The sequence below is a fragment of the Saccoglossus kowalevskii genome, chromosome 5 (assembly GCF_978046115.1).
Source record: "Saccoglossus kowalevskii chromosome 5, keSacKowa6.1, whole genome shotgun sequence".
In the NCBI taxonomy this organism is placed as follows: domain Eukaryota; kingdom Metazoa; phylum Hemichordata; class Enteropneusta; family Harrimaniidae; genus Saccoglossus; species Saccoglossus kowalevskii.
The window spans coordinates 434,932-455,205 of record NC_140645.1 but is presented as its reverse complement, the minus strand read 5'-3'; the positions used below and the strand labels follow the sequence as shown (position 1 = coordinate 455,205).

The 20,274-nt window shown below is 39.1% G+C and overlaps 2 protein-coding genes across 2 annotated transcripts; one reads left to right on the top strand and one right to left on the bottom strand.

Annotated features, from left to right (window-relative positions):
- The first annotated feature begins 8,894 nt into the window (after positions 1–8,894).
- Positions 8,895–16,460, top strand: LOC146742793 (uncharacterized). The gene is made up of 2 exons (XM_085499468.1): positions 8,895–9,753; positions 16,423–16,460. The coding sequence occupies exons 1-2, from the start codon at positions 8,895–8,897 to the stop codon at positions 16,458–16,460; spliced, it is 897 nt and encodes a 298-aa protein (XP_085355594.1).
- On the bottom strand, positions 16,023–20,247 carry LOC144352934 (uncharacterized). Its single transcript, XM_085499467.1, has 4 exons — positions 20,124–20,247; positions 18,582–18,672; positions 18,061–18,139; positions 16,023–17,247 (listed from the first exon to the last, which is right to left on the bottom strand). Exons 1-4 carry the CDS (start codon positions 20,245–20,247, stop codon positions 16,627–16,629), a joined length of 915 nt encoding a protein of 304 aa, XP_085355593.1. The 3' UTR covers positions 16,023–16,626.
- Positions 20,248–20,274: the final 27 nt, after the last annotated feature.

Genomic DNA, 20,274 nt, shown 5'->3' with positions numbered 1-20,274 from the left:
GTATCGGACCGCACATAGCACTGAAACGGCTCTTTTGCGGGTCGCTAACGATGTACTATGCAGTATTGATAATTCTAAGAATTCAGTTGCTCTCGTACTTTTGGATCTTTCAGCCGCTTTTGATACTGTGAATCACAGGATTCTCATCGATAGGTTGAGATCAAATTTTGGTTTAAATGGTCTCATCATCAAATGGTTTGAGTCGTATTTGAGTAACCGCATTCAAAAAGTGAAAATTGGAAATGTATTTTCTGATATGACGTCTATATTAGTAACCGGTGTTCCACAGGGCTCCGTCTTAGGGCCATTATTGTTCTCAATGTACATGCGTCCATTGGGCGAGTTATTGCGACGTCACGGCGTAAAATATCATTTTTACGCCGATGACACACAGATTTATTTATCGGTTTCTGAAGATGATCAAATTCGCGCCCGGGTGATACTTCAGACATGTATTCAAGATGTTAGCGATTGGATGTCTTGTAATTTCCTACTTTTGAATGTGTCGAAAACTGAATTTGTGTGCATGTCGTCTCGGAGATTCTCACAAGACTCGTGTCCTTTGTCTAGTATCGCAATTGGTGAAGAATTGGTTAGTGCTTCGTCAAGTGCTAGAAACTTAGGTGTCTTGTTTGATTCGCAGCTATCTATGGAAACACACATTTCTACTATTTGTAGATCTGGATATTCCCATCTAAGAAATATTAATCGTATTCGTAAATCATTATCCCAATCTGATACTGAAAAGTTGGTACATGCTTTCATATCTTCTCGCTTAGACAGCTGTAATTCATTATTGTCTGGTCTCCCTGTAACTAAGATAAAACCTCTTATTCGTGTACAAAATGCAGCAGCCCGCCTTGTCACTCGTGCTCGAAAATATGACCACATTACAGACATTTTTATTAAACTTCATTGGTTACCAGTTGTACAAAGAATCAATTTCAAATTACTTTTACTAGTGTATAAATCTTTGTATGGTTTTGCCCCAAATTATCTATGTGAATTAATCGAATTTTATGTACCGAGTCGTAGTTTAAGATCTGAATCGAAGTTTCTTATTAAAACTCGTCAGATGTGTAGTAAAAAGTCCAAGGTGTTATACAAAGACCGTGCTTTTGAAAATTTAGGTCCTAAACTTTTTAATGAATTACCTCTGTCTGTTCGTTCTAGTCCTTCAGTAGACATTTTTAAATCCAGACTGAAAACGCACTTATTTAAATGTGCTTTTAATATTTGACTGATTGTTTATTGTATCAGCGCCTTTGATCTTCATATGTTGGAATTGTTGCGCTTAATTAAATAGAGTTATTATTATTATTATTAAAGTACGGCAGAGTAGTTGCATAGTCGTGGCAAAGTACGGCAACGTAGTGGCAAAGTACGGCAAAGTTGTGTCAAAGTACTGCAAAGTAGTGGCAAAGTAGTGGCAAAGTACTGCATAGTGGCAAAGTACTGGCAAAGCACTGCAAAATAGTCGCAAAGTAGTCGCAAAGTACTGCAAAATACGGGAAAATAGTGGCCAAGTACTGCAAAGTAGTGGCAAAGTGCGGCAAAGTAGTGGTAAAGTAGTGGCAAAGTACTGCAAAGGAGTGGCAAAGTAGTGGCAAAGTACGGCAAAATAGTGGCAAAGTACGGCAAAGTATTGGCAAAATACGGCAAAGTAGTGGCAAAGTACGGCAAAATAGTGGCGAAGTATGGCAAAGTTGTGGCAGAGTAGTTGCAACGCAGTGGCAAAGTAAGGCAACATAGTGGCAAAGTACGGCAAAGTAGTGGCAAAGTACTTCGAAGTAGTGGCAATGTACTATAAAGTAGTGGCAAAGTACTGCAAAGTAGTGGCAATGTACTGCAAAGTAGTGGCAAAGTTGTGGAAAAGCACTGCAAAGTAGCGGCAATGTGCTGCAAAGTAGTGGCAAAGTAGTCGCAAAGTACTGCAAAGTAATGCAAAATACGGCAAAGTAGTGTCAAAGTAGTGCAAAGTAGTGACAAAGTGCGGCAAAGTACGGCAAAGTAGTGGCAAAGTACGGCAAAGTAGTGGCAAAGTACTGCAGAGTAGTGGCAAAGTACTGCAAAGTAGTGGCAAAGTAGTGGCAAATTACGACAAAATATTGGCAAAGTACTGCAAAGTATGGCAAATTAGTGGTAAAATATGGCAAAGTAGTGTCAAAGTACGGCAAAGTAGTGGCAAAGTATGGCAAAGTAGTGGCAAAGTACGGCAAAATAGTGGAAAAGTAGTGGCAAAATAGTAGCAAATAGTGGCAAAAGGGGCAATGTGTGTAAATGGTTGCAAAGTAGTGGCAAGTAATGGCAATGTAGTGGCAAAGTACTGCAAGGTAGTGGCAAAGTATGACAAAGAAGTGACAGTACGGCAAAGTATTGACAAAGTACGGCAAAGTAGTGGTAAAGTACTGCAAAGTAGTGGCAAAGTACTGCAAAGTAGTGGCAAAGTACGGCAAAGAAGTGGCAAAGTACTGCAAAGTAGTGGCAAAGTACTGCACAAAGTAGTGGCAAAGTACGACAAAGTAGTGGCAAAGTACTGCAAAGTAGTTGCAAAGTAGTGGCAAAGTACGGCAAAGTAGTGGCAAATTACTGCAAAGTAGTGGCAAAATCTTGCAAAGTAGTGGCAAAATAGTGGGAAACTAGTGGCAATACAGTGGCAAAGTAGTGCAAAATAGTTGCAAAGTAGTAGCAAAAAGGTTCAAATTCTGAAACTAGTGGCAAAGTGGTCAAAACGGTGAAAGTAGTGGCAAAGTAGTGCAAAGTGTGAAACTAGTGACAAACTAGTAACAAAGTAGTGCATAGTGTGAAACTGGTTGCAAAATAGTGGCAAAGTGTGAAACTAGTGGCAAAGTAGTGGCAAAGTAGTGGCAAAGTTATGCAAAGTAGTCGCAAAGTACGGGAAAATAGTGGCAAAGTACTGCAAAGTAGTGGCAAAGTGCGGTAAAGTACTGCAAAGTAGTGGGAAAGTACTGCAAAGGAGTGGCAAAGTACAGCAAAGGAGTGGCAAAGTACGGCAAAGTAGTGGCAAAATACTGCAAAGTAGTGGCAAAGTACTGCAAAGTAGTGGCAAAGTATGACAAAGAAGTGACAGAGTACGGCAAAGTATTGACAAAGTACGGCAAAGTAGTGGTAAAGTACTGCAAAGTAGTGGCAAAGTACTGCAAAGTAGTGGCAAAGTACGGCAAAGAAGTGGCAAAGTACTGCAAAGTAGTGGCAAAGTACTGCACAAAGTAGTGGAAAAGTACTGCAAAGTAGTGGGAAAGTACTGCAAAGGAGTGGCAAAGTACAGCAAAGGAGTGGCAAAGTACGGCAAAGTAGTGGCAAAATACTGCAAAGTAGTGGCAAAGTACTGCAAAGTAGTGGCAAAATATGACAAATTAGTGGTAAAATATGGCAAAGTAGTGGCAAAGTACGGCAAATTAGTGGCAAAGTACTGCAAAGTAGTGGCAAAATAGTGAAAAAGTTGTGGCAAAGTACTGCAAAGTAGTGGCAAAATACGGCAAAGTAGTGACAAAGTAGTGGCAAAATACGGCAATGTAGTGGCAAAGTAGGGCAAAATGTGAAATTAGTGGCAATGTAGTGGCAAAGTAGTGGCAGTGGGGGTGCAAAGTGTGAAACTAGTGGCAAAGTGTGGCAAAGTAGTGGTAAAGTAGTGGCAAAGTTCTGCAAAATAGTGGCAAATTAGTGGAAAAGTACGGCAAATTAGTGGCAAAGTAGTGGCTAAGTACGGCAAAGTAGTGGCAAAATACGGCAAAATACTGCAAAGTTGTGGCAAAGTACGGCAAAGTAGTGGCAAATAGTGGCAAAGTACTGCAAAGTAGTGGCGAAGTACGGCAAAGTTGTGGCAGAGTAGTTGCAACGCAGTGGCAAAGTACGGCAACATAGTGGCAAAGTAGTGGCAAAGTACTTCAAAGTGGTGGCAATGTACTACAAAGTAGTGGCAAAGTACTGCAAAGTAGTGGCAAAGTTGTGGAAAAGCACTGCAAAGTAGTGGCAAAGTATGGCAAAGTAGTGTCAAAGTAGTGCAAAGTAGTGGCAAAGTGCAGCAAAGTAGTGTCAAAATACTGCAAAGTTGTGGCAAAGTACGGCAAAGTAGTGGCAAAGTCTTGCAAAGTGGCAAAATACGGCAAAGTAGTGGCAAAGTACGGGAAAGTACGGCAAAGTAGTGGCAAAATAGTGGCAAACTCGTGGCAATATAATGGCAAAGTAGTGCAAAAAGGTGCAAAGTCTGAAACTAGTGACAAAGTGTGAAACTAGTGACAAACTAGTAACAAAGTAGTGGCAAAGTAGTGCAAAGTGGGGGCAAAATACGGCAAAGTAGTGGCAGTGGGGGTGCAAAGTGTGAAACTAGTGGCAAAATGCTGCAAAGTAGTCGCAAAATAAAGGCAAAATAGTGGCAAAGTACTGCAAAGTAGTGGCAAAGTTCTGCAAAATAGTGGCAAATTAGTGGAAAAGTACGGCAAATTAGTGGCAAAGTAGTGCAAAGTAGTGGCTAAGTACGGCAAAGTAGTGGCAAAATACGGCAAAGTACGGCAAAATACTGCAAAGTAGTCGCAAAGTAGTCGCAAAGTACGGGAAAATAGTGGCCAAGTACTGCAAAGTAGTGGCAAAGTGCGGCAAAGTAGTGGCAAAGTAGTGGCAAAGTACTGCAAAGGAGTGGCAAAGTAGTGGCAAAGTACGACAAAATAGTGGCAAAGTATTGGCAAAGTACGGCAAAATAGTGGCGAAGTACGGCAAAGTTGTGGCAGAGTAGTTGCAACGCAGTGGCAAAGTATGGCAACATAGTGGCAAAGTACGGCAAAGTAGTGGCAAAGTACTTCAAAGTAGTGGCAATGTATTACAAAGTAGTGGCAAAGTACTGCAAAGTAGTGGCAAAGTACTGCAAAGTAGTGGCAAAGTTGTGGAAAAGCACTGCAAAGTAGTGGCAATGTACTGCAAAGTAGTACCAAAGTAGTCGCAAAGTACTGCAAAGTAATGCAAAGTACGGCAAAGTAGTGTCAAAGTAGTGCAAAGTAGTGGCAAAGTGCGCCAAAGTAGTGTCAAAATACTGCAAAGTAGTGGCAAAGTACGGCAAAGTAGTGGCAAATAGTGGCAAAGTACTGCAAAGTAGTGGCAAAGTATGACAAAGATGTGGCAAAGTACGGCAAAATATTGGCAAAGTAGTGGCAAAGTATGGCAAAGTAGTTGCAAAGTAGTCGCAAAGTACTGCAAAGTAATGCAAAGTACGGCAAAGTAGTGTCAAAGTAGTGGCAAAGTGCGGCAAAGTAGTGTCAAAATACTGCAAAGTAGTGGCAAAGTACGGCAAAGTAGTGGCAAAGTAGTGGCAAATAGTGGCAAAGTAGTGGCAAAGTACTGCAAAGTAGTGGCAAAGTATGACAAAGATGTGGCAAAGTACGGCAAAATATTGGCAAAGTAGTGGCAAAGTACTGCAAAGTAGTGGCAAAGTACTGCAACGTAGTGGCAAAGTACTGCAAAGAAGTGGCAAAGTACTGCAAAGTAGTGGCAAAGTACGACAAAGTAGTGGCAAAGTACTGGCAAAGTACTGCAAAGTAGTGGCAAAGTCTTGCAAAGTAGTGGCAAAATACGGCAAAGTGGTGGCAAAGTACGGGAAAGTACGGCAAACTAGTGGCAATATAGTGGCAAAGTAGTGCAAAAAGGTGCAAAGTCTGAAACTAGTGACAAAGTGTGAAACTAGTGACAAACTAGTAACAAAGTAGTGGCAAAGTAGTGCAAAGTAGTAGCAAAGTGGGGGCAAAATACGGCAAAGTAGTGGCAAAGTTCGGCAAAAAAGTGGCAAAATACGGCCAAGTAGTGGCAAAGTACGGCAAAGTCGTGGCAAAGTACTGCAAAGTAGTGGTAAAGTAGTGGCAAAGTACGGCAAAGTAGTGGCAAAATACGGCAAAGTAGTGGCAAAGTACAGCAAAGTAGTGGCAAAATACTGCAAAGTAGTGGCAAAATACGGCAAAATAGTGGCAAAATACGGGAAAGTAGTGGCAAAGTGCTGCAAAATAGTGGCAAAGTAGTAGCAAAGGGGGCAAAATGTGAAACTAGTTGCAATGTAGTGGCAAACTAGTGGCAAAGTGCTAAAAAGTAGTGGCAAAGTAGTGGCAAAATAGTGGCAAAGTAGTGCAAAAGAGTGGCAGAGTAATGGCAAAGTAGTGCAAAGTGCCAAACTAGTGACAAAGTAGTGGTAAAGTAGTGGCAAAGTGCTGCAAAGAGTAAACTAGTGGCAAAGTAGTGGCAAAATAGTAGCAAAGTAGTGGAAAAGGGGGCAAAGTGTGAAAATAGTTGCAAAGTAGTGGCAAGTAGTGGCAAAATACGGCAAAGTAGTGGCAAAGCACGGCAAAGTACTGCAAAGTAGTGGCAAAGTACGTCAAAATAGTGGCAAAGTACGGCAAAGTAGTGCATAGTGGCAACGTAGTGCAAAGTGGGAAACTAGTGACAAAGTAGTGCGTAGTGTGAAACTAGTTGCAAAATAGTGTCAAAGTGTGAAACTAGTGGCAAAGTAGTAGCAAAGTAGTGGCAAAGGGGGGCAAAGTGTGAAAATAGTTGCACAGTAGTGGCAAACTGGTGGCAAAGTGCTGCAAAGTAGTGGCAAGTAGTTGCAAAGTAGTGGCAAACTAGTGGCAAAGTGCTGCTAAATAGTGGCAAAGTACGGCAAAGTCGTGGCAAAGTACGGCAAAGTAGTGGCAAAGTACGGCAATGTAGTGGAAAAGTAGTGGTAAAATATGGCGAAGTAGTGGCAAAGCACGGCAAAGTAGTGGCAAAGTACTGCAAAATAGTGGCAAAGTACGGCAAAATTGTGGCAAAGTACGGCAAAGTAGTGCATAGTGGCAAAGTAGTGGCAAAGTAGTGCAAAGTGGGAAGCCAGTGACAAACTAGTGACAAAGTAGTGCATAGTGTGAAATTAGTTGTAAAGTAGTGACAAAGTAGTTCAAAGTAGTGGCAACGTAGTAGCAAAGTACGGCAAAATAGTGGCAAAGTTGTGGTGAAGTAGTGGCAAAATACGGCAATGTACGGCAGAGTAGTTGCATAGTAGTGGCAAAGTACGGCAACATCGTGGCAAAGTACGGCAAAGTAGTGGCAAAGTACTGCAAAGTAGTGGCAAAGTACTGCAAAGTAGAGGCAAAGTACTGCATAGTGGCAAAGTCCTGACAAAGTACGGCAAAGCAGTGGCAAAGTACGGCAAAGCAGTGGCAAAGTACGGCAAAGTAGTGGCAAAGTTATGCAAAGTAGTGGCAAAGTAGTGGAAAACTATGGCAAAGCAGTGGCAAAGTACGGCAAAGTTGTGGCAAAGTTATGCAAAGTAGAGGCAAACTAGTCGCAAAGTACGGGAAAATAGTGGCTAAGTACTGCGAAGTAGTGGCAAAGCGCGGAAAAGTAGTGGCAAAGTACTGCAAAGTAGTGGCAAAGTACTGCAAAAGAGTGGCAATGTAGTGGCAAAGTACGGCAAAATAGTGGCAAAGTACGGCAACGTAGTGGCAAAATACGGCAAAGAAGTGGCAAATTACTGCAAAATAGTGGCGAAGTATGGCAAAGTTGTGGCAGAGTAGTTGCAACGTAGTGGCAAAGTACTGCAACATATTGGCAAAGTACGGCAAAGTAGTGGCAAAGTACTTCAAAGTAGTAGCAAAGTACTACTAAGTAGTGGCAAAGTACTGCAAAGTAGTGGCAAAGTATGGCAAAGTAGTGGCAAAGTACTGCAAAGTAGTGGCAAGGTACGGCAAAGCAGTGGCAAAGTACGGCAAAGTAGTGTCAAAGTAGTGGCAAAGTTATGCAAAGTAGTCGCAAATCCGGAAAAATAGTGGCAAAGTACTGCAAAGTAGTGGCAAAGTGCGGCAAAGTACTGCAAAGTGGTGGGAAAGTACTGCAAAGGAGTAGCAAAGTACAGCAAAGGAGTGGCAAAGTAGTGGCAAAGTACGGCAAAGTAGTGGCAAAATACTGCAAAGTAGTGGCAAAGTACCGCAAAGTAGTGGCAAAGTATGGCAAATTAGTGGTAAAATATGGCAAAGTAGTGACAAAGTACGTCAAAATTGTGGCAAAGTACTGCAAAGTAGTGGCAAAATAGTGAAAAAGTAGTGGCAAAGTACTGCAGAGTAGTGGCAAACTACTGTAAAGTAGTGGCAAAATACGGCAAAGTAGTGACAAAGTAGTGGCAAAGTACGGCAAAATATTGGCAAAGTACTGCAAAGTATGGCAAATTAGTGGGAAAATATGGCAAAGTAGTGGCAAAGTACGGCAAAGTAGTGGCAAAGTACGGCAAAATAGTGGAAAAGTAGTGGCAAAATACGGCAATGTAGTGGTAAAGTACGGCAAAATAGTGGCAAAGTACGGCAAAGTAGTGGCAAAGTAGTGAAAAAGTAGTGGCAAAGTACGGCAAAGTAGTGGCAAAGTATGGCAAAGTAGTGGCAAAGTATGGCACAATAGTGGAAAAGTAGTGGCAAAATACGGCAGTGTAGTGGCAAAGTAGGGCAAAATGTGAAATTAGTGGCAATGTAGTGGCAAAGTAGTAGCAAAGTAGTGGTAGTGGGGGTGCAAAGTGTGAAACTAGTGGCAAAATGCTGCAAAGTAGTCGCAAAATAAAGGCAAAATAGTGGCAAAGTACTGCAAAGTAGTGGCAAAGTTCTGCAAAATAGTGGCAAATCAGTGGAAAAGTACGGCAAATTAGTGGCAAAGTACTGCAAAGTAGTGGCTAAGTACGGCAAAGTGTTGGCAAAATACGGCAAAGTACGGCAAAATACTGCAAAGTAGTGGCAAAGTACGGCAAAATAGTCGCAAAGTATGGCAAAGTAGAGGCAAAGTAGTGGCAAAATACGGCAAAGTAGGTAGATTCTACAGCTAAGTTACGTATTTTCAACACTGCTGTATCGGAAACGCTTGACAAACATGCCCCCATGAAGGAGAAGACTGTTCACGTTCGTGTGGCCGAGCCGTGGATAAATGTTGATATTTACCACGCCCGCACTGAACGCCGTAAAGCTGAACGGACGTGGCGGCGAACTGGTTTAACTGTCCATCGCCAAATATACAAATCTAAACGAAATAAAGTTAATGATCTTATTGATGTATCACGTAGGAGTTATTTCGCTGATAAGATCGCGGATTGTAATGGTGACCAAAGAAAACTGTTTTCCATCGTAAATGGTCTTCTAGGCTCGACAAATAATTTGAATGCGTTGCCGATTCACGATAACAAAATAAATTTAGCGAATCGTTTTAGCATGTTTTTCGTGGATAAGATTAAGAAAATCAATCAAGGACTAAATCTAAATTTATTGAATGGAAACCGTTTTAACGAACTGCACAAGTTCTCTGGTGATGAATTGAAATGTTTTGAACCAGCCACGGAGGATGAAATAATTAAAATTATAAAAAAATCGTCGTCGGCTTCGTGCGATTTGGACTGTTTACCCACTAATATATTAAAAGATGAAAAGATCCTTTCTATCCTGCTTTCACCTATAACAGATATCATAAATGAATCACTTCGCACTGGAAGTGTTCCTGAGAAAATGAAATGTGCGCTGATTAAACCTCTGCTCAAGAAAGCATCGTTGGATTCAAACATGCTGAAAAATTATCGACCGATTTCTAATTTGTCTTTTATATCTAAAGTCCTTGAACGTGTCGTTGCATCCAGAGTGAAACAACATTTAGAGAATTATTCGTTGTATGAAGAGTTTCAATCAGCGTATCGGACCGCACATAGCACTGAAACGGCTCTTTTGCGGGTCGCTAACGATGTACTATGCAGTATTGATAATTCTAAGAATTCAGTTGCTCTCGTACTTTTGGATCTTTCAGCCGCTTTTGATACTGTGAATCACAGGATTCTCATCGATAGGTTGAGATCAAATTTTGGTTTAAATGGTCTCATCATCAAATGGTTTGAGTCGTATTTGAGTAACCGCATTCAAAAAGTGAAAATTGGAAATGTATTTTCTGATATGACGTCTATATTAGTAACCGGTGTTCCACAGGGCTCCGTCTTAGGGCCATTATTGTTCTCAATGTACATGCGTCCATTGGGCGAGTTATTGCGACGTCACGGCGTAAAATATCATTTTTACGCCGATGACACACAGATTTATTTATCGGTTTCTGAAGATGATCAAATTCGCGCCCGGGTGATACTTCAGACATGTACTCAAGATGTTAGCGATTGGATGTCTTGTAATTTCCTACTTTTGAATGTGTCGAAAACTGAATTTGTGTGCATGTCGTCTCGGAGATTCTCACAAGACTCGTGTCCTTTGTCTAGTATCGCAATTGGTGAAGAATTGGTTAGTGCTTCGTCAAGTGCTAGAAACTTAGGTGTCTTGTTTGATTCGCAGCTATCTATGGAAACACACATTTCTACTATTTGTAGATCTGGATATTCCCATCTAAGAAATATTAATCGTATTCGTAAATCATTATCCCAATCTGATACTGAAAAGTTGGTACATGCTTTCATATCTTCTCGCTTAGACAGCTGTAATTCATTATTGTCTGGTCTCCCTGTAACTAAGATAAAACCTCTTATTCGTGTACAAAATGCAGCAGCCCGCCTTGTCACTCGTGCTCGAAAATATGACCACATTACAGACATTTTTATTAAACTTCATTGGTTACCAGTTGTACAAAGAATCAATTTCAAATTACTTTTACTAGTGTATAAATCTTTGTATGGTTTTGCCCCAAATTATCTATGTGAATTAATCGAATTTTATGTACCGAGTCGTAGTTTAAGATCTGAATCGAAGTTTCTTATTAAAACTCGTCAGATGTGTAGTAAAAAGTCCAAGGTGTTATACAAAGACCGTGCTTTTGAAAATTTAGGTCCTAAACTTTTTAATGAATTACCTCTGTCTGTTCGTTCTAGTCCTTCAGTAGACATTTTTAAATCCAGACTGAAAACGCACTTATTTAAATGTGCTTTTAATATTTGACTGATTGTTTATTGTATCAGCGCCTTTGATCTTCATATGTTGGAATTGTTGCGCTTAATTAAATAGAGTTATTATTATTATTATTAAAGTACGGCAGAGTAGTTGCATAGTCGTGGCAAAGTACGGCAACGTAGTGGCAAAGTACGGCAAAGTTGTGTCAAAGTACTGCAAAGTAGTGGCAAAGTAGTGGCAAAGTACTGCATAGTGGCAAAGTACTGGCAAAGCACTGCAAAATAGTCGCAAAGTAGTCGCAAAGTACTGCAAAATACGGGAAAATAGTGGCCAAGTACTGCAAAGTAGTGGCAAAGTGCGGCAAAGTAGTGGTAAAGTAGTGGCAAAGTACTGCAAAGGAGTGGCAAAGTAGTGGCAAAGTACGGCAAAATAGTGGCAAAGTACGGCAAAGTATTGGCAAAATACGGCAAAGTAGTGGCAAAGTACGGCAAAATAGTGGCGAAGTATGGCAAAGTTGTGGCAGAGTAGTTGCAACGCAGTGGCAAAGTAAGGCAACATAGTGGCAAAGTACGGCAAAGTAGTGGCAAAGTACTTCGAAGTAGTGGCAATGTACTATAAAGTAGTGGCAAAGTACTGCAAAGTAGTGGCAATGTACTGCAAAGTAGTGGCAAAGTTGTGGAAAAGCACTGCAAAGTAGCGGCAATGTGCTGCAAAGTAGTGGCAAAGTAGTCGCAAAGTACTGCAAAGTAATGCAAAATACGGCAAAGTATGGCACAGTACGGCAAAGTAGTGGCAAAGTACTGCAAAGTAGTGGCAAAGTAGTGGCAAAGTACTTCAAAGTAGTGGCAAAGTACTGCAAAGTATGGCAAATTAGTGGGAAAATATGGCAAAGTAGTGGCAAAGTACGGCAAAGTAGTGGCAAAGTACGGCAAAATAGTGGAAAAGTAGTGGCAAAATACGGCAATGTAGTGGTAAAGTACGGCAAAATAGTGGCAAAGTACGGCAAAGTAGTGGCAAAGTAGTGAAAAAGTAGTGGCAAAGTACGGCAAAGTAGTGGCAAAGTATGGCAAAGTAGTGGCAAAGTATGGCACAATAGTGGAAAAGTAGTGGCAAAATACGGCAGTGTAGTGGCAAAGTAGGGCAAAATGTGAAATTAGTGGCAATGGAGTGGCAAAGTAGTAGCAAAGTAGTGGCAGTGGGGGTGCAAAGTGTGAAACTAGTGGCAAAATGCTGCAAAGTAGTCGCAAAATAAAGGCAAAATAGTGGCAAAGTACTGCAAAGTAGTGGCAAAGTTCTGCAAAATAGTGGCAAATCAGTGGAAAAGTACGGCAAATTAGTGGCAAAGTACTGCAAAGTAGTGGCTAAGTACGGCAAAGTGTTGGCAAAATACGGCAAAGTACGGCAAAATACTGCAAAGTAGTGGCATAGTACGGCAAAATAGTCGCAAAGTATGGCAAAGTAGAGGCAAAGTAGTGGCAAAATACGGCAAAGTACGGCAGAGTAGTTGCATAGTCGTGGCAAAGTACGGCAACGTAGTGGCAAAGTACGGCAAAGTTGTGTCAAAGTACTGCAAAGTAGTGGCAAAGTAGTGGCAAAGTACTGCATAGTGGCAAAGTACTGGCAAAGCACTGCAAAATAGTCGCAAAGTAGTCGCAAAGTACTGCAAAATACGGGAAAAATAGTGGCCAAGTACTGCAAAGTAGTGGCAAAGTGCGGCAAAGTAGTGGTAAAGTAGTGGCAAAGTACTGCAAAGGAGTGGCAAAGTAGTGGCAAAGTACGGTAAAATAGTGGCAAAGTGCGGCAAATTATTGGCAAAATACGGCAAAGTAGTGGCAAAGTACGGCAAAATAGTGGCGAAGTATGGCAAAGTTGTGGCAGAGTAGTTGCAACGCAGTGGCAAAGTACGGCAACATAGTGGCAAAGTACGGCAAAGTAGTGGCAAAGTACTTCGAAGTAGTGGCAATGTACTATAAAGTAGTGGCAAAGTACTGCAAAGTAGTGGCAATGTACTGCAAAGTAGTGGCAAAGTTGTGGAAAAGCACTGCAAAGTAGCGGCAATGTGCTGCAAAGTAGTGGCAAAGTAGTCGCAAAGTACTGCAAAGTAATGCAAAATACGGCAAAGTAGTGTCAAAGTAGTGCAAAGTAGTGACAAAGTACGGCAAAGTAGTGGCAAAGTAGTGGCAAATAGTGGCAAAGTAGTGGCAAATAGTGGCAAAGTAGTGGCAAAGTACTGCAAAGTAGTGGCAAAGTACTGCAAAGTAGTGGTAAAGTACGGCAAAGAAGTGGCAAAGTACTGCAAAGTAGTGGTAAAGTACTGCAAAGTAGTGGCAAAGTATGACAAAGTAGTGGCAAAGTACTGCAAAGTAGTGGCAAAGTAGTGGCAAAGTACTTCAAAGTAGTGGCAAAGTCTTGCAAAGTAGTGGCAAAATATGGCAAAGTAGTGACAAAGTACGGGAAAGTACGGTAAAGTAGTGGCAAAATAGTGGCAAACTAGTGGCAAAGTAGTGGCAATATAGTGGCAAAGTAGTGCAAAAAGGTGAAACTCTGAAACTAGTGACAAAGTGTGAAACTAGTGACAAACTAGTAACAAAGTAGTGGCAAAGTAGTGCAAAGTGTGAAACAATTGGCAAAGTAGTTGCAAAGTAGTGGCAAAGTAGTGCAAAGTGTGAAACTAGTGGCAAAGTAGTGGCAAAGTGGGAGCAAAATACAGCAAAGTAGTGGCAAAGTTCGGCAAAAAAGTGGCAAAATACGGCCAAGTAGTGGCCAAGTAGTGGCAAAGTACGGCAAAGTCGTGGCAAAGTAGTTTTAAAGTAGTGGCAAAGTACAGCAAAGTAGTGGCAAAATACGGCAAAGTAGTGGCAAAGTAAAAGCAAAGTGGTGGCAAAATACTGCAAAGTAGTAGCAAAGTACGGCAAAATAGTGGCAAAGTACGGGAAAGTAGTGGCAAAGTGTTGCGAAATAGGGGCAAAGTAGTAGCAAAGGGGCAAAGTGTGAAACTAGTTGCAATGTAGTGGCAAACTAGTGGCAAAGTGCTAAAAAGTAGTGGCAAAGTATTGACAAAATAGTGGCAAAGTAGTGGCAAAGTAGTGCAAAAGAGTGGCAGAGTAATGGCAAAGTAGTGCAAAGTGCCAAACTAGTGACAAAGTAGTGGTAAAGTAGTGGCAAAGTGCTGCAAAGAGTAAACTAGTGGCAAAATAGTAGCAAAGTAGTGGAAAAAGGGGTAAAGTGTGAAAATAGTTGCAAAGTAGTGGCAAGTAGTGGCAAAATACGGCAAAGTAGTAGCAAAGCACGGCAAAGTAGTGGCAAAGTACTGCAAAGTAGTGGCAAAGTACGTCAAAATGGTGGCAAAGTAGTGCATAGTGGCAAAGTAGTGGCAATGTAGTGCAAAGTGGGAAACTAGTGACAAAATAGTGACAAAGTAGCGCATAGTGTGAAACTAGTTGCAAAATAGTGGCAAAGTTTGAAACTAGTGGCAATGTAGTGGCAAAGTACGGCAAAGTAGTGGCAAAGTAGTGGCAAAGTTATGCAAAGTAGTCGCAAAGTACGGGAAAATAGTGGCAAAGTACTGCAAAGTAGTGGCAAAGTGCGGCAAAGGAGTGGCAAAGTAGTGGCAAAGTACGGCAAAGTAGTGGCAAAATACTGCAAAGTAGTGGCAAAGTACCACTACGTGAAATAGCGAAAATATTGTTAAGTACAGACATTTATTAAAGCCTGTATTTTTGGTAAATACAGGTAGATACAGGGTGATACACATGAAAAAAGGAAATGGAAATACATTTCCTGTATTCATACCTTTATTCACCTGTAATTGCACTCTTGTAAATACATGGTGATTACATTGTGAATACAGGTAAATACTTACTATAAATACATTGTTTATTTCTGATGTATTTACCATTTATTTCTACGGTGTGTATTTACTTGTATTAGCCAAATACAAGTAAATACATATGCATCTAATTAAATATACTGATACATACTGGCACATAATTCTACTGGTGAGGGGATTTGATTTGATTTGACGGACTGGTGGGTTTACACAGGGGGGGGGGTGCAGATACATCGTCGACATATGGAATTGATCTTAACGAGGCTATCTGTTTCTGTACATGCTGAGAAATTTGAAGACATGTTTTGAACTATACTGAAAAACTATAAGTACACATCTCACCTCGGGTATTTATATGTTGTTACCAGTATGACCCCTTGGGTATACCAAGAAATAACAATTTCCTTATTCAAAACGACACAACACCCCCAATTCAAACTCGCCCATGCAATGCATTATTGCTTGATAACAAAGTACAAATTTGACAGGTTGTCATTTACTCCTGGGCAATTAGTTTCACTGTATATGTAGTCCAAACCTTGTTTTGCTTTCCTGCAAGTTTTGCCATACTTGATTGGGAATTGGACATTAAATCATTTATGGTAACTATAATTGTGCAAAACTAGTATGTATACTGACAGCCATGTTTAGGGGATGTAACATTGCTTTGTTATTAGACTGGCACAGTCTGGGCGAATAATTTTTTTTTTTAATTTAAAATTAAGAAAAAAAAATAGCGAAATGGAGGTGTTACCGCAAAATCACCTTTAACCGCGAAATTTTGCAAAATTATTTTTTCCAATTTTTTTTTTATTATTATCATTTAAATGAAAAAAAGTCATCACAGCTGGGCCAGTCTACTTTGTCATGAATGCTTCTAACAAAAATTGCATTGTAAGATACTTTCATGAATGGAATGGGGGGGGGGGGGGGCATTGTGCAGCAGAAAACATTAATTTCAAGTTAAAATGAACCAAATCAAGTTTTTTGGCACAAACTCAATGGTTGGTAGAATCTTTTGTGTTGAAGTTCAAGATGCATATTGACCAGTGCTGTATACGTGTACAATGCAAACACTTAAAATCAACACAAATTCACAAAATTTTCATTTAAAAAAATTATTTTGAAACACAGAATACATCATAATTATTTAAAAAGTTACATCTCTGGTAAAGGTGGACCTCAAACATTTCGCCAAATATTAATAAAAATACAGACTGGCAGGTTTACCATAGCAATAAAGCACATGCAGTACCTTATTCAATCAAATGGGAAGTGTATATCAAAAAATAACACCTGAAACATGGTACTCTGTTTTGCAAAACAAACTGATTTATTAAGAACACATTTTAAAGCACATGAACAGAAAATTTGCATATTAGAAGCGTATTACCAATAGAAGCATATGTAAATAATTTCAGTGAGACTGCTGGCATGGGTGATTATAGTCCAAGGTAAACTTTTAAAAATCACATTCTGAGTAAACAAGTATGATTATGTAGAGTAGACCAGCATATAAAATAATAAAATAATAAACAATTATATACAAAATCTGAAAAGTGTATTCGCTCTCTCACAGCTGTTATCAAAGAAAATCCAAGATACTGAAATACTATGCCCTATAATGCATTTTATGACGCCACATACAGTAACTTTTCTTTTGTGACACAAACATCTGCAATTTTTACACATTTTATTACTGAAATACAGGGGCTGATGGTACAGTAACCAGTCCACATTCAATGTAAGACACAAGTGAAATTTACTTTTAAAATATCCTTCATTGAAAAAATCTTTCCACGCTTTCCCGTCATAGATGTCATTCAAAATGTTTTTTTCCTGGTTGTCTTGCTCTCCACTTGTTGCATGCAGTTGTAAATCCGGGTCTTCTAACAAACATTTCCAGGGATGTAACTAGACTTCTATAACAATAAACTTTCTTGGGATACAAGTACTGTACTCTCGACCATTTTGTCCTTTTACCTTTTTGAGTAACACTTCACCACATTGCTTTTGACGTGACCGATGTTGATGTTGTGGAAAGGCAACATGCTGGCACTTTAATGAAACTTGCTTTCCGTTAAACTTGGTTTTAAAACAATCCTCAAATAAATAAACACTATGGCATTTAGCACATACCACATATTGCTTGAATGCATCTCTGTCAAGTCCCAGAAATTTCCTAATAGTGAACAATGTGCCTGGTAAAATTTTTACAAACTTTGTCAGCGCATCAATGTTAAAGATCGTAGCTATTGTCAGTAGCAGATGTTTGATGAATGCCACAAGGCACTGAATACCTCTATCAGAAACAACATAGGTTTTTTGCCATGAAAGAATAAACAATAATATTGCAGTCATCAAATGAGAATGATCCGTTTGTGTTGTATCAGCATGTTGATTGTCAGGCACATCGTTGTTGAACTGCATGGCTTCCTTGATGTCAGCCTCATCTACCCAGACCTCTTGTACATTTTCTTTATTGATTGATGGCCCAATTCCTGATGACTGACATCTATCATAATTACTTGATCTCTATAAAATAAAATTACACTGTTAATGAGCATTGGGGAGAAGTATACACTTTTCAACAAGCTGTGATCATGTCAACAAATCTATTGGTTAAGTGGACAAGCGTTTACAATGCACAGTCCCTGTGCTCTTCTGTTCTGTATTTAATGACCTGAGACGCTTTCTTACTTTTTTATTGTGTACTTTTTCAACATTGGGTATAAAATGACACCTAACCAATGGAGGATTAGTAGTTGGCACACTTTCATTTTTCAAAAAAACAAAACAAAAAAACATAGCTTGGTATGATTGTCCATGTCATAGGAAAACTTGAGAAGTAAATAGAAAATAAAAAGAAAAAATTCAAAACGTGTCCCTTATCAATAAATTATATTGATCTAATAATGATCAAAATCTTTGATTTCATAAATAAAGTTTAACTGATTGAACTTGCGTTTTTAAAAGTATGACTGTGTGCCATTTATTTCACCCACCTAGGCAGTGTGCCATTTTATTTGCAGTTGTAAACAGCTCTCAGACTGGTAAAGTTCTGTCATTGTGTTTTGGGGAGCATTTGGGTTACTCAATCATGGAAAATGTTGACATGAATGGCTTTGAATATAAATACCATGATTAAACATGATAATTATGAATAGTAATTGCATACGTATATCACAATTTTGTTGTGGGAAAAACTGGTGTAACGGTTTGCAAATGTCACAGTAGAAAAGCTTACATGACTGAACAGTGACAATCACTTAAATACTAAACAAAGGCCAGGAAACCATCTACCCTGTGCTGCAAGATGTAGCCACACCTCAATAATCATAGACTTACTTCATTGCTATCTTTCTTTTCTTCAGAGCTAGAATATACATCAAATTCACTGTGATCTTCCTCAACATCGGTGATTAAACTGGAAATGATGCCATAAAATATAAATGAGTACAATATCTATAAGGATTATTTTATTTGATGAAACATTGATCAATACATGTCTTTCACTTGCCCCATTTCACATAAATTTTAGTATCATATGACATCCATATTGGAGGCCAGACTGAATTTCCTCCATACATTCAACATGTAACAACTTTTCAGACTGTAAAACAATTTTGTCATACACCAAATACTTACAGCAGCACAGTGTCAAAGAGTGCAAAAATACAATGCCATAGACACAAAAGATAGTTTGAGTGCCTTTAGCATGACAGACTTCCTGTTTAACCATACAGGCCTAATGACCTCCATACTGAAATTCTATACTGTAGAGCCTTTATTTGGGACTGAATTTTTATCAATAAGTTAAATCATCTCACCATTGTTCCTAACATTGTTCATCTGATTCCTGTAATGACTGGTTATGGGCATCTTTTGGTAAAATTTGGACAGCAACAGCATCACTGCCATCAGGCACATGAACTGGATGTACTTCAACTTCATGTAAAGCTGCAACTAAATAAAATACTAAACTTATTGCAAAAAACTAAGAATTATGAGTTGAATAAAAGAAACATTCAATTAATTTATACTAAATTTTGTGATTTAACTTTATCATGATAATCCTGTTTACATATCATTAAAATAAATTATTTTTATTTGTAATTCTGTTTTAATGTGTTCAATGGGACAACAGTGTATAGCATGTGATTACTTCAAAATAATATGGAATACAATGACTTATTTTCTTTTTATATTTGACTAAGAACAAAAAAATAGATCTGTTTCTGGTCGTCAGTTCAAAAGGCCGCTCTCGAAAGTTTTTTTTTTTTAATTTGAAAAAAAGAAAAACAAGTGAAGTATGCTTGTCGTTGATGGCACTGTATCTTGTTCACGCATGTGCAGATTAAATTTCTTGATTTCTCTCTATAGTGTCTGTGTTAGCGTATGACAAGTCAGTTTCATCCAGTTTTGTTTCTAAAACTCAATTTAAAAAAAAAGGGGGAAAAAAAACGTATCACCGCATTGTTTTTTAAGAAACTTCGGACCAGAAACAGATCTATTTTTTTTTTGACCTAATAATTTTTACCACAAACAGATTCATTTTGTTCACATCAATATTTTAGCTGAAATTCTAATGTCAGTACACATCCAGCTTTAAAGTGGTATTCTACTCCTTGTTTTTATCGATATCGCATTTACAGCCCAGAAATGTGTCCCATTTGTCAAAAAACACTGCATGTTAATGACAAAACTTTCGCCACCTTGCGACACTCAAAACATGCCCATAGAACATGTTTGATTTCATTTTAAATATATATGCACAATCTAGATTTTCAAAATAAATTCAGACAACAAAAAGTGCTCATGAGCCACAATATTATATTTTTATTACCCCTATGTCACCAGCAAAGATTTGTGATACAAAGACAAATCTTCGCTATAAGAACCATTGGTAAAAAGTTCTAAAACACTATCAGTGCTATTTTATACCCTAGTTTTTCTTTTGAAACTGTATGGTTAACCCACGTCTTCTGCACAGAAATAAATAAACACTGACTCAGTGAACAAAATACTGAGATTTGGACAAATTTTAGGTTGTATTAGTGTTGTGCAGCCTTTAAACTTAAAATCAAGCAAATTTATTAGCAAAATTTTTTTTATTTGTAAGTTTTGTGTATCTTGAAGATGACAGTGCCATATGATCATATCCCACTTTGTGTTTTTCTATAAGACATTGTTATTATCAGCCACATAGACATTGTTGGTGTGGTATTGCCACCCCCCCCCCCCCCTTCCTCCCACAAAGAAAAAAAAATATTGTAAAGCAATACAATGCCAATTGCCTACTAACACCGTCTGCTGAGAACTTTATAATTTCTGTCTGTGTAGACATTTAAATCTTGCATATCATACTGGTGTTCCTGATGGAAAACATAACAGTGCAAAAGCATGCTTACCTGTTTCGACTTCAATCTTTTTTTCCATCATCATCATCCCAGTAACCGTAAGGTTCGAAATAAGTACGCTTGTGGTTGTAAAACGAGGACTTTCCCATCCATCTAAAACAGTGGCCGCATTCATATAAGCGTTGTTTTGACAGTAGTTCTG